This window comes from Delphinus delphis, chromosome 10 (assembly GCF_949987515.2).
Source record: "Delphinus delphis chromosome 10, mDelDel1.2, whole genome shotgun sequence".
Classification (NCBI taxonomy): domain Eukaryota; kingdom Metazoa; phylum Chordata; class Mammalia; order Artiodactyla; family Delphinidae; genus Delphinus; species Delphinus delphis.
This window is the reverse complement of record NC_082692.2, coordinates 32,574,410-32,588,711: the sequence shown is the minus strand read 5'-3', so window position 1 is coordinate 32,588,711 and position 14,302 is coordinate 32,574,410. Positions and strand designations below refer to the sequence as shown.

General features: G+C 52.6%; 2 protein-coding genes across 5 annotated transcripts; one reads left to right on the top strand and one right to left on the bottom strand.

Moving 5' to 3' along the window:
- Positions 1-289: 289 nt before the first annotated feature.
- On the bottom strand, positions 290-4,279 carry MEA1 (male-enhanced antigen 1). Of its 4 annotated transcripts, none has more exons than XM_060021802.1 (4): positions 4,139-4,279; positions 1,175-1,454; positions 989-1,091; positions 290-683 (listed from the first exon to the last, which is right to left on the bottom strand). In XM_060021802.1, the coding sequence occupies exons 2-4, from the start codon at positions 1,442-1,444 to the stop codon at positions 532-534; spliced, it is 525 nt and encodes a 174-aa protein (XP_059877785.1). In that variant the 5' UTR covers positions 1,445-1,454; positions 4,139-4,279; the 3' UTR covers positions 290-531. The 4 variants fall into 4 exon arrangements, with proteins under 4 accessions (XP_059877785.1, XP_059877783.1, XP_059877784.1 ...); XM_060021800.1 differs by lacking the exon at positions 4,139-4,279 and adding an exon at positions 1,938-2,006; XM_060021801.1 differs by lacking the exon at positions 4,139-4,279 and adding an exon at positions 1,789-1,958.
- Positions 2,494-13,761, top strand: KLHDC3 (kelch domain containing 3). The gene is made up of 15 exons (XM_060021797.1): positions 2,494-2,649; positions 4,851-5,063; positions 5,242-5,418; positions 5,571-5,686; positions 5,875-5,946; positions 6,056-6,269; positions 6,348-6,434; positions 6,581-6,689; positions 6,817-6,890; positions 11,535-11,682; positions 11,814-11,880; positions 11,960-12,064; positions 12,350-12,424; positions 12,533-12,650; positions 13,089-13,761. Exons 2-15 carry the CDS (start codon positions 4,910-4,912, stop codon positions 13,223-13,225), a joined length of 1,653 nt encoding a protein of 550 aa, XP_059877780.1. The 5' UTR covers positions 2,494-2,649; positions 4,851-4,909; the 3' UTR covers positions 13,226-13,761.
- Positions 13,762-14,302: the final 541 nt, after the last annotated feature.

Here is a 14,302-nt window from a genome sequence, read left to right as displayed (position 1 = left end):
ACAAACACCCTACCCTGTACCCCCTCTTTGGTGAGCAGCAGCCCTGGGATCACTGACACGGAAGGGACCATCCTGGGGCTGACTGCTTTCCTGTGCTGTTGGTCCCCAAAGCTAGGAAGAAGGAAGCAGGGGGCAGTGCCCTAAGCATGGCTCCCCCCAACACCTATTTATTTCCCTGTTTGTGCTGATGCTGGGCAGGCTCTCACTTGTCCCTTTCAGGAACCTTGGAGGGGCGAGGGGCTGGGAGGGGGGCCGGACCCGGGTTCCAGGGGCACAGGCAGTGCAGCTTTTGGCTGTGTACATAGGGTGCTTTATTCCCCACAGAGTGATACATGCTAAGGTGGGTTGGGCTTGGACCGTTGTCCCCATATGTACAGAACTGAATAAAGTGGGTCTCTGAGAAGAAGTCTGATTTGCCTTGACGTGGAAGGGAGATGGGGAGGATGGAGATGGACATTACAACCAGGATGTGTTCAGTCCTGTGCTGGTTCTGGCCTGGAATGCAGGGAGATAAGGCACCTCTCAGGGTGATCACTTCCAGGAAGGGGCAGCCTGCCGGGCTTGGAGGGCCTTCTGTACCACATCTTCCCACTGGGCATCTGATATCTCCCGAGCCCAGGCAGGAACCCCTGGCGCAGGTAGGCTTACACCAGCCATCGTCCTTTTCACCAGCTCCACGTGTTCTGAAATCACAGGCAGACCAGTTAGGGGGTAGAAACAGTAAGACCAGCTCCTCTCCCCGTTCGTTGAATTAACCCAGAGCTTTTGGGCTAGTGAGGTCACTGAATCTGTCCTGTTATTCCTAGGCAAGCCTGCCCATCCTCCCCCAGCCTAGAAGAATAGCATTTCACCTGGATTCTGAAGTCTGCAAAACCTTAGATTACAAACTTGTTTTAGGAACAGGGTGTTCCTGTGACTTCCCTCTACTGGCACTAACCAGTTCCCTTCCTCCATTATTATTCCAGAATAAAAGAATGAGCTCTTTTACCTGGGTCCATAGGAATAGAGCTGTGGTTGCTCGATGCTATAGCTCCCTCCTCATCTTCATCCTCGCTTTCTAATGGTGGGTCTGGCAAATGAAGCCCCAGGGCCTGCAGAGCCAGAGACGACAGTTCAGGGCCAGTCCAAGGACTCCAGCTTCACCTGCTCAGGAACAATGCCTCCTCCACCATACCTGGATCCGATCCTGGATATCAGCAACTACATCTTCTCCATCCCCCACTGGTGCCAGCTCCACCTCCTCTTGTTCAGGATCTTGATTCAGGGGCTGGTAGGAGTAGCCAGCTGGTCCTGCCCCTGTTTCCTCTTGCTCTTCCTCTGGCTCCTCACTGCTCCAATCCCCAGTGCCTTCTGTAGGGCCCTGGTGTGGCCCGAGTTCCTCAGTCTGATTGGGGAAGATACGTTCAGGACCCATGGTGTCTCCCCCTAGAACTACTGCTGCCATCGGGCAGGGGCTGCAAGAACAGGGCGGCAGGAGAATAGTGATCAGATGAAATTAAGTCCACCTTCAGCCTCTCATCCAGCTCCTTGTGGTCTCCTACGTCACGAAACATTTAAACGCCCCAAGTTTCCTGCCCCCCTCCCCACCATCCAAGCCTCTCCTGGGCCCTTCACCTCTTAAGCCGACTTATCTTCAACGGAGGCCCACCCGCCTTACTCCGCCAATTCTTAACAGCCCAGCCAGAGGCCATGCCACCTCCCAAAAGACATCCCTTCGAGGACGCCCCTCCCCCCCAGTCCACTTAGGAACTCCGGGTCGCCAAATAAGCTCCCCTAGACAAGGCGTACCCGCCCCCTTCTCTCCTCTCCAAGGGGTTCCCCTCTGTACCGCCTGACGAACGCCCTTCGGGTCCCAGAGGCTTCCTTCAAACGGCCGCAGCTGCGGCGGCCCCAGCCGCCCCACCGATTCTCGGCGCCGGCGTTTCCGCGCGCCTTACCCGCTCAGAGCCCGCTGCCAAACTCGCACCTTCACTTCCGGCGCGGCAGGACGTGCCGGGGTGCCTAGTCCTCCAACCCTGCCGCGCGCTCATGATTGACGCGAGCGAGGACGAAGAGTCCGCCCCTTGCCCCGCCTCCACCGTCTTCTTCCCGGACAACCAAGGACTACATTACCCAGTAAACCCCGCGATTTTTAAAAATTTTTTAATTTTAATTTTTATTTTTTTTATTTTTTTTGCGGTACGCGGGCCTCTCACTGTTGTGGCCTCTCCCGTTGCGGAGCACAGGTTCCGGACGCGCAGGCCCAGCAGCCATGGCTCACGGTCCCAGCCGCTCCGCGGCATGTGGGATCTTCCCGGACCGGGGCACGAACCCGTGTGCCCCGCATCGGCAGGCGGACTCTCAACCACTGCGCCACCAGGGAAGCCCAACCCCGCGATTTTTGACACGTATCTGCACATGCCCAGAATCTCCTCAGGCTCCTGCCCACTCTTCAGCCCCTGACGTCCCTCCGGAACCCCATGAACTACAAGTCCCGGTAGGCTTCGGGCACTTAGCTCTGACTGCATGTTCGCAGACAGCTGCTCGCCGGAAGCATAGAGCCTGGTTGTGTTTATCTCGTTGGGGATCGAGTCGTCGGTTGGCGTGCAACGGGTTCTAGGCTGCAGGCAGCGCGAGGACCCGCGGCCCCGCCCCGGCCCGGCCTGGCAGGTAGTCCGGGGTGGGTTGAGGGACAAGGAGAACTATAGGGGCTGGGGATGCCCATGGTTAGCGCTGGAGTCGTGGGGGACGGGCCTGAGAGTGAAGAGGTGGGGGTGGGGAGGGAGCTAGGGGGATGATGGGAAAGGAAAGTGTTAATGGGGAAAGAAGGGCTCCGGGAGGATGGTGAGGAAACCAGTGGGAGAGGCCTGGTAGCCGGAGGAGGCACTAAAGGAAACTGGAAAGAAGATCGGGTTATGAGGAGAACAGGGAAGCTGAGGATAATGGAAGAAAAGGGCGGGGGTGTCTGGAGTTGTGCGGGAGGGGAGGTTGGGATGACTGAGAGACGAAAGGGATAGCGTCATATACAGGGAGGAATATCTCTGGCGGAAAGGGGTCAATGGATATTAGCTTTTTTCCCCTTAGTGGAAGAGGGAAAATGGAGGGCTGTCGGGGTGGAGCTTGGAGTTGTGGGAGAAGGAAGAAGGAGAAAACGGCAAAGCTCTCAGGAGATCAAGAAGGGCCAGAAACGGGGAATGAAAATTGCAAGAGAATAGCAAGGGGGATAGGTACATGAAGGGAATTGAAGAAGCTTGAGGATGCGGCAGTGATGGAGGATGGGAGAGACCCAGGGATAAGAGGAGCCCCTGAGACCCTGGGGGCTTGTTCTTCACGAGCTTGAGTTGTTTTTTTTTTTTTGGAGGAGAAGCTAAGGTTTTTTTCTCCACCTTTGGATAGAATTGCTTCTCTCTTGTCCTCTGAATTCTTTGCTTTACCTTGATATAGCTGAAGTGGGGAGTGGAAGCTATGAGGGAAGATGGACTCCGGTTCTTAAGCTCTTCAACCTCCTTCCTATCTGTCCTTACAAGCCCAGATCCAAGAGCTTTTGGATTGAGGACAGGAGTAATGAAGTGAGAGTGGTTTCCTGAGGGGCTATTTCAGGTTTGGCAGAGTGGCTATTTAAAGCATGGGGTTGGGGGTTGAGGGAGGCTGGGCAGGGGCAGGAGGGCTGGCAAAAGCCAGCTGAAACCAGTGTGTCTTTCTTGCGAGGGGCCTCCCTTACTTGAGCTTTTTCTTTGCCTGAGATTCTGCCTGGCTCTTCCTTCTGCCAGGGCTTCTTTTTTTTTTTTTTTTCCCTTCTGCCAGGGCTTCTTGAACAGGGAGCAGATGATCTACCCAAACCCAGCAGGTGCCTGCCAGAGCAGGCAGTGCCAGCTGCAGGATTTGCCTGACAGAGCCTTCAGATGTACCCATTATCACTAGGTTAGCGGGTTGTCTTTAAGAGACCATGATCTCTCATCCCTGGGTCTTTTTCTTGTCCTGCCCAAGGGCATTTTGCTTTCCTTTCCCTTTCCAGTGCACACCCCCACCCCTGTCCCCTTTCAGAGACCCAAGTGGGAGAAGAGCTGCTGGAAATAGCTCGTTCTCTACCACAATGGCTAGGTTGGGCAAGTGGCAAGAGGAGAAAACCCTACCCCCTCAATCCCCAGCACACACATACCTTTCTGGCTTAAGTTCTTGGCAGCATGCCAGGCACAGCTGTCAAAGGAACTCCTCCTGCCTGTGAGGGGCCCTGGGTGACCCCGATGACAACAGCTCTGTTTGACAAGAGCCCCCTATGAGGGGCTAATCATCCATGAAGGTCCCTGTCAGGGATCAGTCCCACCCCATCCTGGATAGAGGAACTGTTCCACTCTAAAAGCCTAAAAGCTTTTCTGCTTGGAGGCACTCATGCCAGCTTTCAGTGGACTGTCTGGGGTTGGCTGGGCTATTAATAGCTCTGAGTATTTTGAGATCCCTCTCCCCACCTCAAAGAGCACAGAGATTCTTAGAGAGGTGGCAGTAAGCAGAGCAGAGTCAGAAAGACAAGAGAACTCACTGACCTTTGAAGGGGGCTTGGAGCTTGGGCCAAGCCAGTGACAGGGTGCAGCCGCCATGAGTAGGGGACGACCACGTTGAGCCCTTGATCAGCTGTCTGAGCTGGCAGTCAGGTCAGAGTGGCCCCACCCTTTGCTGTTGGAGAACACAGGGCCAGGGCTAGCTTCCTGACCTCAGCAGCTCCCCTGGAGCAGAGCCAGCCACCTGAGCTGTGGAGGGGTGGTGTGGGAGGGTCACCAGGGTGACAGTTAGAGGCAAGGCTAGTCCTGGGCAGAGTCTCGGTGAACCAGGCAAAGGCTTTGCCTGAGGAGCCCCTGGACCTAACTTGTGTGCAGGTAGCAGAGGCAGCAGGCCGTGCCGGGGGGGCATGTTGCTGTAACCAGTGGCCCAGGGGATGTTACGGTGGACGGTGCACCTGGAGGGCGGGCCCCGCAGGGTGAACCATGCTGCAGTGGCTGTCGGACACCGGGTGTACTCCTTCGGGGGTTACTGCTCTGGTGAAGACTATGAGACGCTGCGTCAGATTGATGTGCACATTTTCAATGCAGGTAAGCTAACTCAGGGATCATCCCTGGGTGCTCACATCGGGGAGGACAGTGGGTGGCTGAGTGAGGTTTGATGGTGGCCCCCACGGCCAGAGGGGGTGGGGGAAACTAACATGTGGTTTGGGAAAATGTGGACGACCTGAAGAGAGGTTCCCAGGGCTGAGCAGAGCTGTGCCCACAGTGTCCTTGCGTTGGACAAAGCTGCCCCCAGTGAGGCCCGCCACCCGCGGGCAGGCTCCCGTGGTACCCTACATGCGGTATGGACACTCCACCGTCCTCATCGACGACACAGTCTTCCTTTGGGGTGGGCGGAATGACACCGAAGGGGCCTGCAATGTGCTCTATGCCTTTGACGTCAGTGAGTATGAGTCTCTGGAGGCTGTGTTCTGCCAAATGGTGCCTCGCGGGGCTGGGGGAGGTGTGGGCTGAGGGGGGCTGGGAATAAGGCGCCCCAGAGTCGAGGAGGGAGCACCAGCTTGCTTACTGGGCCCACCCTCTCCCCTCCTTCAGATACTCACAAATGGTCCACACCCCGAGTGGCAGGAACAGTTCCTGGGGCCCGGGATGGACATTCGGCTTGTGTCCTGGGCAAGACCATGTACATTTTCGGGGGCTACGAGCAGCTGGTAGGTCTGGGAAGAAACTAGAGGTTTCCCTAGGGTGGGAATGAGAAGGAGGAAGGGGAATTGAAAGTAGTGGAATGGGAAGCTTTGGTTTGCTTGCAGGTTCTGAGGTGGGAGGGATGGAGGGTCGGAGAGTGACCCCTGCTCCTCTCTTTTATTCCTTCCTTCACTTCCTTTCTCTTCCTTGTCAGGCGGACTGCTTTTCCAATGACATTCACAAGCTGGATACCAGCACCATGACATGGACCCTGATCTGTACAAAGGTTGGCCCTTCTTGCTCTCTCCCAGATCCCCACCCTCAATTTAAGGAACCATAGGGAGCTCAAACAGTGAAAGCTGACCCCTCCCCCTCCCATCTCTGCTCCTGCCCAGGGCAACCCTGCACGCTGGAGGGACTTCCACTCGGCCACAATGCTGGGCAGTCACATGTATGTCTTTGGGGGCCGTGCAGACCGTTTTGGGCCATTCCATTCCAACAATGAGATTTACTGCAACCGCATCCGTGTCTTTGACACGAGGACTGAGGCCTGGCTGGACTGTCCACCCACCCCAGTGCTGCCTGAGGGGCGCCGGAGCCACTCAGCCTGTGAGTGTCTGTTAGGTCCCTGCCGAGTCCCCGTCCCCCCATTGCCCCTACATTCTTGACATTCCTCTCTCCTTCCAGTTGGCTACAATGGGGAGCTGTACATTTTTGGTGGCTATAATGCAAGGCTGAACCGGCACTTCCATGACCTCTGGAAGTTTAACCCTGGTAAAGAGCACTGCCTTTAAGGGAGGAACAGGGAGCAATTGAGGGGGCGTGGAAAAGAAAAGAATAATCCTGAGTGGGTGAGGGGCGGGAGTGGAGAGGATATCTGGGCTAGCAGGTGTTGAACCTCCATTTAAACTTCTCTTTAGTGTCGTTTACCTGGAAAAAGATTGAACCGAAGGGGAAGGGGCCATGTCCCCGCCGGCGCCAGTGCTGCTGTATTGTTGGTGACAAGATTGTCCTCTTTGGGGGTACCAGGTTAGGAGGAGAGAGGGGAGGGCTCCAGGAAGGGCCTAAGCCTGTGACTAACATGGGAGACATTTGAGCAAGAGGGTCTCGTGGGTAGTCTTCGCTCCTTCCTTCATCTCTCTTTTGATCCCTACAGTCCGTCTCCTGAGGAAGGCCTGGGAGATGAATTTGACCTCATAGATCATTCTGACTTACACATTTTGGACTTTAGTAAGTACACTTATTCCCTAAATGCATTTGCCCTCAGGGTCCCTGTCTTTGGGTGGTGATATCCAGGACTGGACCCTTCCTCGGCTTTGACCATCTCCCTCTCCCCCACTCCTCCTTTAAAGGCCCTAGTCTGAAGACCCTGTGCAAACTGGCTGTGATTCAGTATAACCTGGACCAGTCCTGTTTGCCCCATGACATCAGGTACAGTGAATGGTTGGAAAGGAGGGACTGGTTGAGGGTGAGTGGGCAGCACAGGCGCGTGACCTGATTGGCTTGGTCTCAGTGTGCAGGAGAGAGAAGATTTTGTTCTGTAGTGTACTTGTGGAGAGGGAGCTAGAAGGAAATATAAAACTGTCAGCTGGGTAAGTTTTATGGAAAAAATGTCCAGTTTTCAAACCAAGCTCTCAGGCATCACTTCCTAATTCCTGAGCTTATACAGTTATTTTTGTTAATATGCTGAGAAAGTTTGATTAAATCTTAGAACCTAGCTGTGGAGAAAAAAACAAGTTTAGGAGCCTCTGGATCACATTAATTCCAGAATTAAGGGAGGTCCTTCCTAGCTCCTTCCCTTATGAATTCTATTCTTAGGTCTAAATCAAGCACTGAAAGTTATCTTGTGTATAATTGTGCCCTTCTGGGTCATTCTGCGACACTTTCCTCTCCTTGATTCAGTTCAGCTTAATTCTTACTTGCTGAGGGTCTGTGTGTTCAGTATTTGGTGATAGAGTATACAAGGCTGAACAGATGGATCCCAGGCTGGCCCAAGATGAACACATGTGCAAGTGCCTAGTACCAAGTAGAGTAGAGCCTTGGCATAAGGAGGTACTTCGTAGAATGACAGTTGTCAAAAAGAGAGGAATTTAATTTTAATATGGTGGGATGGCTGGGGAAGGCCTCAGGGAGGATAGGAGAGCTGAATCAGGGCCTTAAAAGGATGAGAGTTGAGAGCAAAAACCGACATTCCTGGTGGGGGGGAGGGGCATCCTGGTTGGATCTCAGCAGAGGAGGAAAGGTAGGTTGGGAAGTTTATTGAGATGTATACACAAACGTTTTTCTCCAGGTGTTGGGCACAAGAATATCAATATGTAAACATAAACAGGAAGTCCACATGAGCTTGCAGGGGGACTAGTGGGTGGTAGTGGATTTGGTGGTGGGTGGAGACCTGATTGTTAACCCTCATAGGGCTGTAAGGAAGAGGTGGCCGTGGGTGGTTGAGCTTTAGGAAGTTGAAGGCACTGGTGTGTTCATTGCTTTGTTTGAGCAATTCTGGACTTGGGGGTGGAGGCTTCCCCTTCTGTCCTTTCTGCCTGTCATTTTTGGCCTTCCAGGTGGGAGCTGAATGCCATGACCACCAACAGCAATATCAGTCGCCCCATTGTCTCCTCCCATGGGTAGGAGGAAGTTTCTGCTGCCTCCCTTCCTGAGCCTGCTGGTGTCTTCACTGCCCTTGCCCATCTCTCCCCCGCCTGCCCCTTTGGACCCTGGACTTGGTATACCTCCACATGGAGTTGTTGGACTAGAGGTGTTTTCTGTGCTGTGAACTTAGTGGGGAGCTGCAGGGGGGAGGGCTAGGTCCCTTCCTCCTTGGGCCGAGGGCCCCTTCCCCTTGGTGCTCTGTCCCATTCACCTCCCTCCAACTGCTCCTGGGCCTCTGCTCTGCCCCAGGTCAGCCATGCTCTGCTGGGAAGCGAAGGGAATGGGGAGGAGGGAGAAGCAAGCAGTGTCAGCCTCAGGAGCTTCCCCTCCCCACCCCTCTTTCCACCTCTTCCCGCTGCTTGAGCCCTGAGCATTGATTGGGAGCTGAGAGGAGTTGCAGCTGTTGGCATGAAATCTCCTTCTCCCTGACCTGGGGAGGGGAGGACCAGCAGATAATCCTACCGTTCCTTGAGCTGTTGCTGTACCCTGACGCTCTCAGCCAGCTCACATTTTATAAAAATGAATTGAAAGTCTCCAAACGTGTGCTCTCTTTTGTGTGGAATAGGCAAGGGACGGCAGGAGTTTGCAGTGGGGCCAGGGTGCTGAGGTTCTGGCTTCTCAGCCAAGAGCATTAGGAAACCAAATACCGCCACGGACTGGCCGGAGTTTCTCTTCGGCGCGGAGTGCAGCGCCAAGCGACAAAAGGGAGGGGGCAACGTTATTTACGGTGGGCGCCCTTTTCCGCCCAGAGAGGGCTCCCCGGCCGCCCACCAGCGGCCCGCCCGGCGCTGGACGGGATCTGCTCTATTGTCACCAAACCTCGCGGACTCGGCCTGCCGGAGATGCCGGAAGGAGTGGGGCGGAGCGGCCGCCGCCGGAGCGGAAGTAGCGCCATTAGTCTTCGGCGCGCTGCGCGAGCGGATGCTGACTGCAAACTCCCGGGAATGGGCGGCCTCCAGGTCTCCTCGCGGGTCTCGGGACGGCGGGGGCCTGGGGCCCGGGGACCTGCAGAAGGGTGAGGGGACGGCGCCGGGCCGAGGGGCAGCCGCGGAGGCGGGGTGAGGGGCCAGTGGCACCGCGTGTGGTGCGGGCTCGGAGCCTGGAGACGCCGTGACCGTGAGACTAAGTTCTCTGAAAGATGCGAACACCGGGAGCTCCCCCCCAACGCACTGGAAAGTGGGGAGTGAGAGAGAATGCTTCCTGGATTAGAACATCCTGAGCAGTTTTTTAAAGGGCGAAGAGGGTTTTTCGCAGGGGAGGAAACGTTATGTTCAAAAGCAGAGTCAGGAAGGGGGATGGATTGTTGGAGAAGGCTTAGTAGGTGAGGATTCAACAAATTTTGCCAACATTGTTGAGCATCTGTTGTGTGCAGGCACAGTTCTAGATGCTGGAGATACAGTAGTAGATAAAGCAGCAGAACACTGTCCTCATGAAGGTTACCTTTTAGGGGTTAAAAAAACCAAGCAAATTAATAAAAGACAATAAAACACGGAATTGCAGATTTTTAAAGGGTAAATTTTTTGAAAAAGGTGATAAGAGCTTTGAAGAGAACGCAGGGGAGGGGTTACAGTTTTATGTAATCACAGAAGGCCTCACTGGGTAGGTGACATTTGAGAAACCGTTTGAAGGAGGTGAGGGAGCAAGCAGTACAACTGGAGGAAGTGTTCCAAGCAAAGTCCGGTGCAAAGGAACTGAGGTGGGAGCATACCTTCCTGCTTAGGAACTGCTTGGAGGCCAGTTGACTGGAGAGGAGTAGGAAGGAGGAGATGGTAGGAGATGAGATTAGAGCCAAAACCCGGGCTAGGTCACATGGGGTCTTCAGGCTATTACAAAGCCTAGAGCTTTTCTTCTGAGCAAGATGGAAGCCATTGGGGAGTTTTGAGTTCTGGAGTGACATAACGTGTAGGATATGTATGTGGAAATGAGGTGGGAGTGATAAGATCAGATTTGCCTTTTTTTTTTTGGAAAGAAAGTTATTTTATTAAAGAACTTAAAGTGAAAACTTCAGGTCTGAAGTAGTTTCCTTTTTTTTTTTTTGCGGTACGCGGGCCTCTCACTGCTGCGGCCTCTCCCATTGCAGAGCACAGGCTCCGGACGCGCAGGCTCAGCGGCCATGGCTCACGGGCCCAGCCGCTCCGCGGCATGTGGGATCCTCCCGGACCGGGGCACGAACCCGTGTCCCCTGCATCGGCAGGCGGACTCTCAACCACTGTGCCACCAGGGAAGCCCAGTTTCCTTTTTTAAAAAAATTTTTATTGGAGTATGGTTGATTTACAATGTGTTAGTTTCAGGTGTACAGCAAAGTGAATCAGTTATACATATATCCACTCTTATTTTTTTATTTTATATTATTTTTGGCTGTGTTGGGTCTTCGTTGCTGTACGTGGGCTTTTCTCTAGTTGCGGTGAGTGGGGGCTACTCTTCGTTGTGGTGCGCGGGCTTCTCATTGCGGTGGCTTCTGTTGTCGCGGAGCACGGGCTCCAGGCGCGGGCTTCAGTAGTTATGGCACACGGACTTAGTTGCTCCGCAGCATGTGGGATCTTCCCAGACCAGGATCAAACCCGTGTTCCCTGCATTGGCAGGCGGATTCTTAACCACTGTGCCACCAGGGAAGTCCTATCCACTTTTTTAGATTCTTTTCCCATATAGGTCATAATAGAGTATTGAGTAGAGTTCCCTGTGCTACAGTAGGTCCTTATTAGTTGTCTGTTTTATATATATCAATAGTAGTGTGTATATGTCAATCCCAATCTCCCAATTTACCCCCTCCCCAGGTTTTGCTTTTCAGATGCCTCTCCCAGGCTGAAGCGGGGAGCATAGCTTTGAGAGGAGTGAGACTGGAGGTTGGGAGAGCAGTGAGGAGGCTAGAGTACTGATTGAGGTGAGAGGTGCTGAGCGTATCCTGAACCAGAATAATGGCGATGGTAGCTGAGCAAGGGAGACAGAGGTCCTTATGGGGATACCTGTGAAGGAGTGATTTAAAAGAGCCTTACATATACACCTTCTTTAGCAACGTGAGGCCCCAGGTACCTGGAACCGATGGGGAGTTAGGTGTCAGTGTAGCGCCGTTATAAGCTGTGCTGCCCAGGACCTGCAGTGGTTGGTCTGAAGGGGATGTTGGAAAGGATCAGTTACCTATGAAGAATGAAGATGGGGTGGCACCTTTGCAGCAGTGGCAGATGCTGAGCTGAGTTGCGGTTCCCTCCCACCCCCACCTACCTTTCACAGGCACATCTCACATGTCATTTGAGGAGCTGTTAGAATTGCAGAGCCAAGTGGGCACTAAGACGTACAAACAATTGGTAACTGGAAACAGCACTAAGAAGCAAAGTTCCAGACCAACTGTCCAAAAAGCATGTGTTGCAGATAAACACAGGTGAGGAGCAAGGCCTGCCCCAGGAGTTGGAGGATAGCTGGGACCTTGAGTAGGTGTCTGCTTTCTTGGGTGGCAGGTGGGAGGCCTTTGACAAGACTGGAGTTCCCTTGACCTGTTTAATTTCTCCATAGGCCTCTGGAAATGTCAGCCAAGGTCCGGGTGCCATTTTTGCGTCAAGTTGTTCCCGTCAGTAAGAAGGTGAGGAGGAGCCAGTAAGCTCTTTCTCAGTGAAAGGAGACTGAACAGTTCTTTTATATCCTCTCTGTTCGCTCCAAAGGTAGCCCGGGACCCCCGCTTTGACGATCTGTCAGGGGAATATAATCCTGAGGTGTTTGATAAAACGTATCAATTCCTAAATGACATCCGAGCCAGAGAGAAAGATGTGAGTAACGTGAGATTGGTCTGTGGGGATTCCAAGTGGTGAGACTAGAGCATAGGTCAGAGAGTCGGGCAGAGGGGAGCAGGGCGTGTCAATTTACTAGCTGTGTGATCATTGACAAGTTAGTTAACCTCTTTTAGCTTCAGTTTCCTTATCACAGATAATTCCTATCTCGTAGTGTTTATGTGAGTTAACAACATATGCGAACCTCTTAGAATAATGCTTGGCACAGAGTTTCACCTAACATTTACAGAATGCTAACTGTCATACTCATTTTCCAACGTGGAGCTTGTGAAAAAGCAGCTGAAGAAGCGCCGTTCAGGGGAGGAGCGTGAGAAACTGCAGCAGCTGCTTCAGCAAATGGTGAGTAAGTCAGAATACGGGGGAGGAAGGTGAGAGCAGGTCAAGGCAGGAGGTGATTCACAGTCCCCGCTATTCACCTGTCTCACCGATCTCATCTTTGCTCCTCAGGAGCAGCAAGAAATGGCACAGCAGGAACGGAAGCGGCAGCAGGAGCTGCACCTGGCTCTGAAGCAGGAGCGGCGGGCTCAGGCCCAGCAGGGCCATCGGCCATACTTCCTGAAGAAATGTGAGTGGTACACAGCTATGACAGGCTAGTTACAGGAACAGGGGTTGGGTGGCCATAGAGGCAGGATACTGCGTTAGTGGTCCATGAGCTCCCTAAGGGAGGCATGAAGGCTGGATCCCATGGTAAGTTGGAGGAAAGTAGAAATAGTAGGGAGTTGTTGTTTGTAACCATTCTTGTATCCCTAATGACCATGGGCAGGGAGTATTGTTTTTATCTCTGTCCCACCCCCACATATGTGGGTAGGGCGCAGAGAAGGAGCTCGTAGTTGGTTGAATTGAGAAGGAGCAGATTCATAGAAGTCAGCTTGCTTACACACACCGGTGAACTCCAGATGAGTCATATATCACTGCATAGTGGTTGAGAATTACTGACCTGGGGAAAGGGAAAGAAGCGAACTTCCTCCTTTGCTTACCGGCTTTCTTTCTCCTTGTCCTCTAGCTGAGCAGCGCCAGTTGGTCCTAGCTGAGAAGTTCAAGGAGCTGAAACGAAGCAAGAAGCTAGAGAGCTTCTTGAGTCGAAAGAGGCGCCGAAATGCAGGCAAGGACAGAAGACATCTCCCTTTGAGCAAAGAGTAGTAAGGAGCTGTCCTCAGCTCTGCCACTGTCCCAGTGAGAAATGCATCTGTGGGGACACATTTGGGCTTGGCCCCTTCTACTCTTTCCCATTCAAGGGCAAGGGTGACAGCTGCCTGGGAGCCCAACTGGCTCAGAGATGACTAGAAGGCTCTTGGACTGCCTGAGGGCTGGACAAGAAGAGCAGCTCAACCTTCTGCCATTCCACACTTCTTCTGCTTGGATCTGGGTCATCATGTCCTCAAGTCCTCCCATTCTTGCCTTAAAATAATGATTCTGGTATAGAAGGAAAAGGACTGGTGAGTGACATTGAGGCCAGTTGAAGGCCATAGAGTCTGTGAGTGGCTCCCGGGACTGGGACTTTATATGTAGGAGCCAGTTCATAAACACTCGTGTCACTCATCTTTTTATTCTGCTTCTTTTGTGGGTGACCTAGAATTACCATTTCAGGGGCCACGTGTTGGGTGGGCAATAAATCTAATGCTCCTACAAAGTGGGAAGTCAGATCAGAGACCCTTCCTATTTAAACTGAACAGATGACACGATCATTCAAAGACGGAACCAATCCCACAACTCATCTACTTAGCTTTGGTCTTGGATGCAGGGGAGGTAGAAGGTGGGGACAAAAATATGATAATATGTAAGCACAGCTGGCTCTCAGTACTGTTTGGGTGGAGAATTCATATGGCCTGTGTGGACTGGAAAATCCTGGAGCTGACAATTCAGTTTAAAGTGATCTCAGGTTGATAGTGCCTTCAGGCACCTGGCAGAAGCAAATGCATTCCTCTCTTGAGGATTGTACTTTAAACCCAGGCCTCAAGGAATTCCTTCAGATAAAATTTCAAGGAATCTAAGCTTACAGTGAAAACAAAGCAAACAAGGAAAAAAAAACCCCATAAGCAAGAGTCATTAGGAACAACAGGCAAGAGAATCAGACCAGCAAAGACTGAGATGTTAGAAGTATAAAATACAAAATATTTTACTTACATTTAAAGAAAAGCTATGACTGATGAAAAAAATATCAAAAAGGACCAGATTGATAAAAAAAATTTTTTTAATGAAAAATATATTATTTGAAGT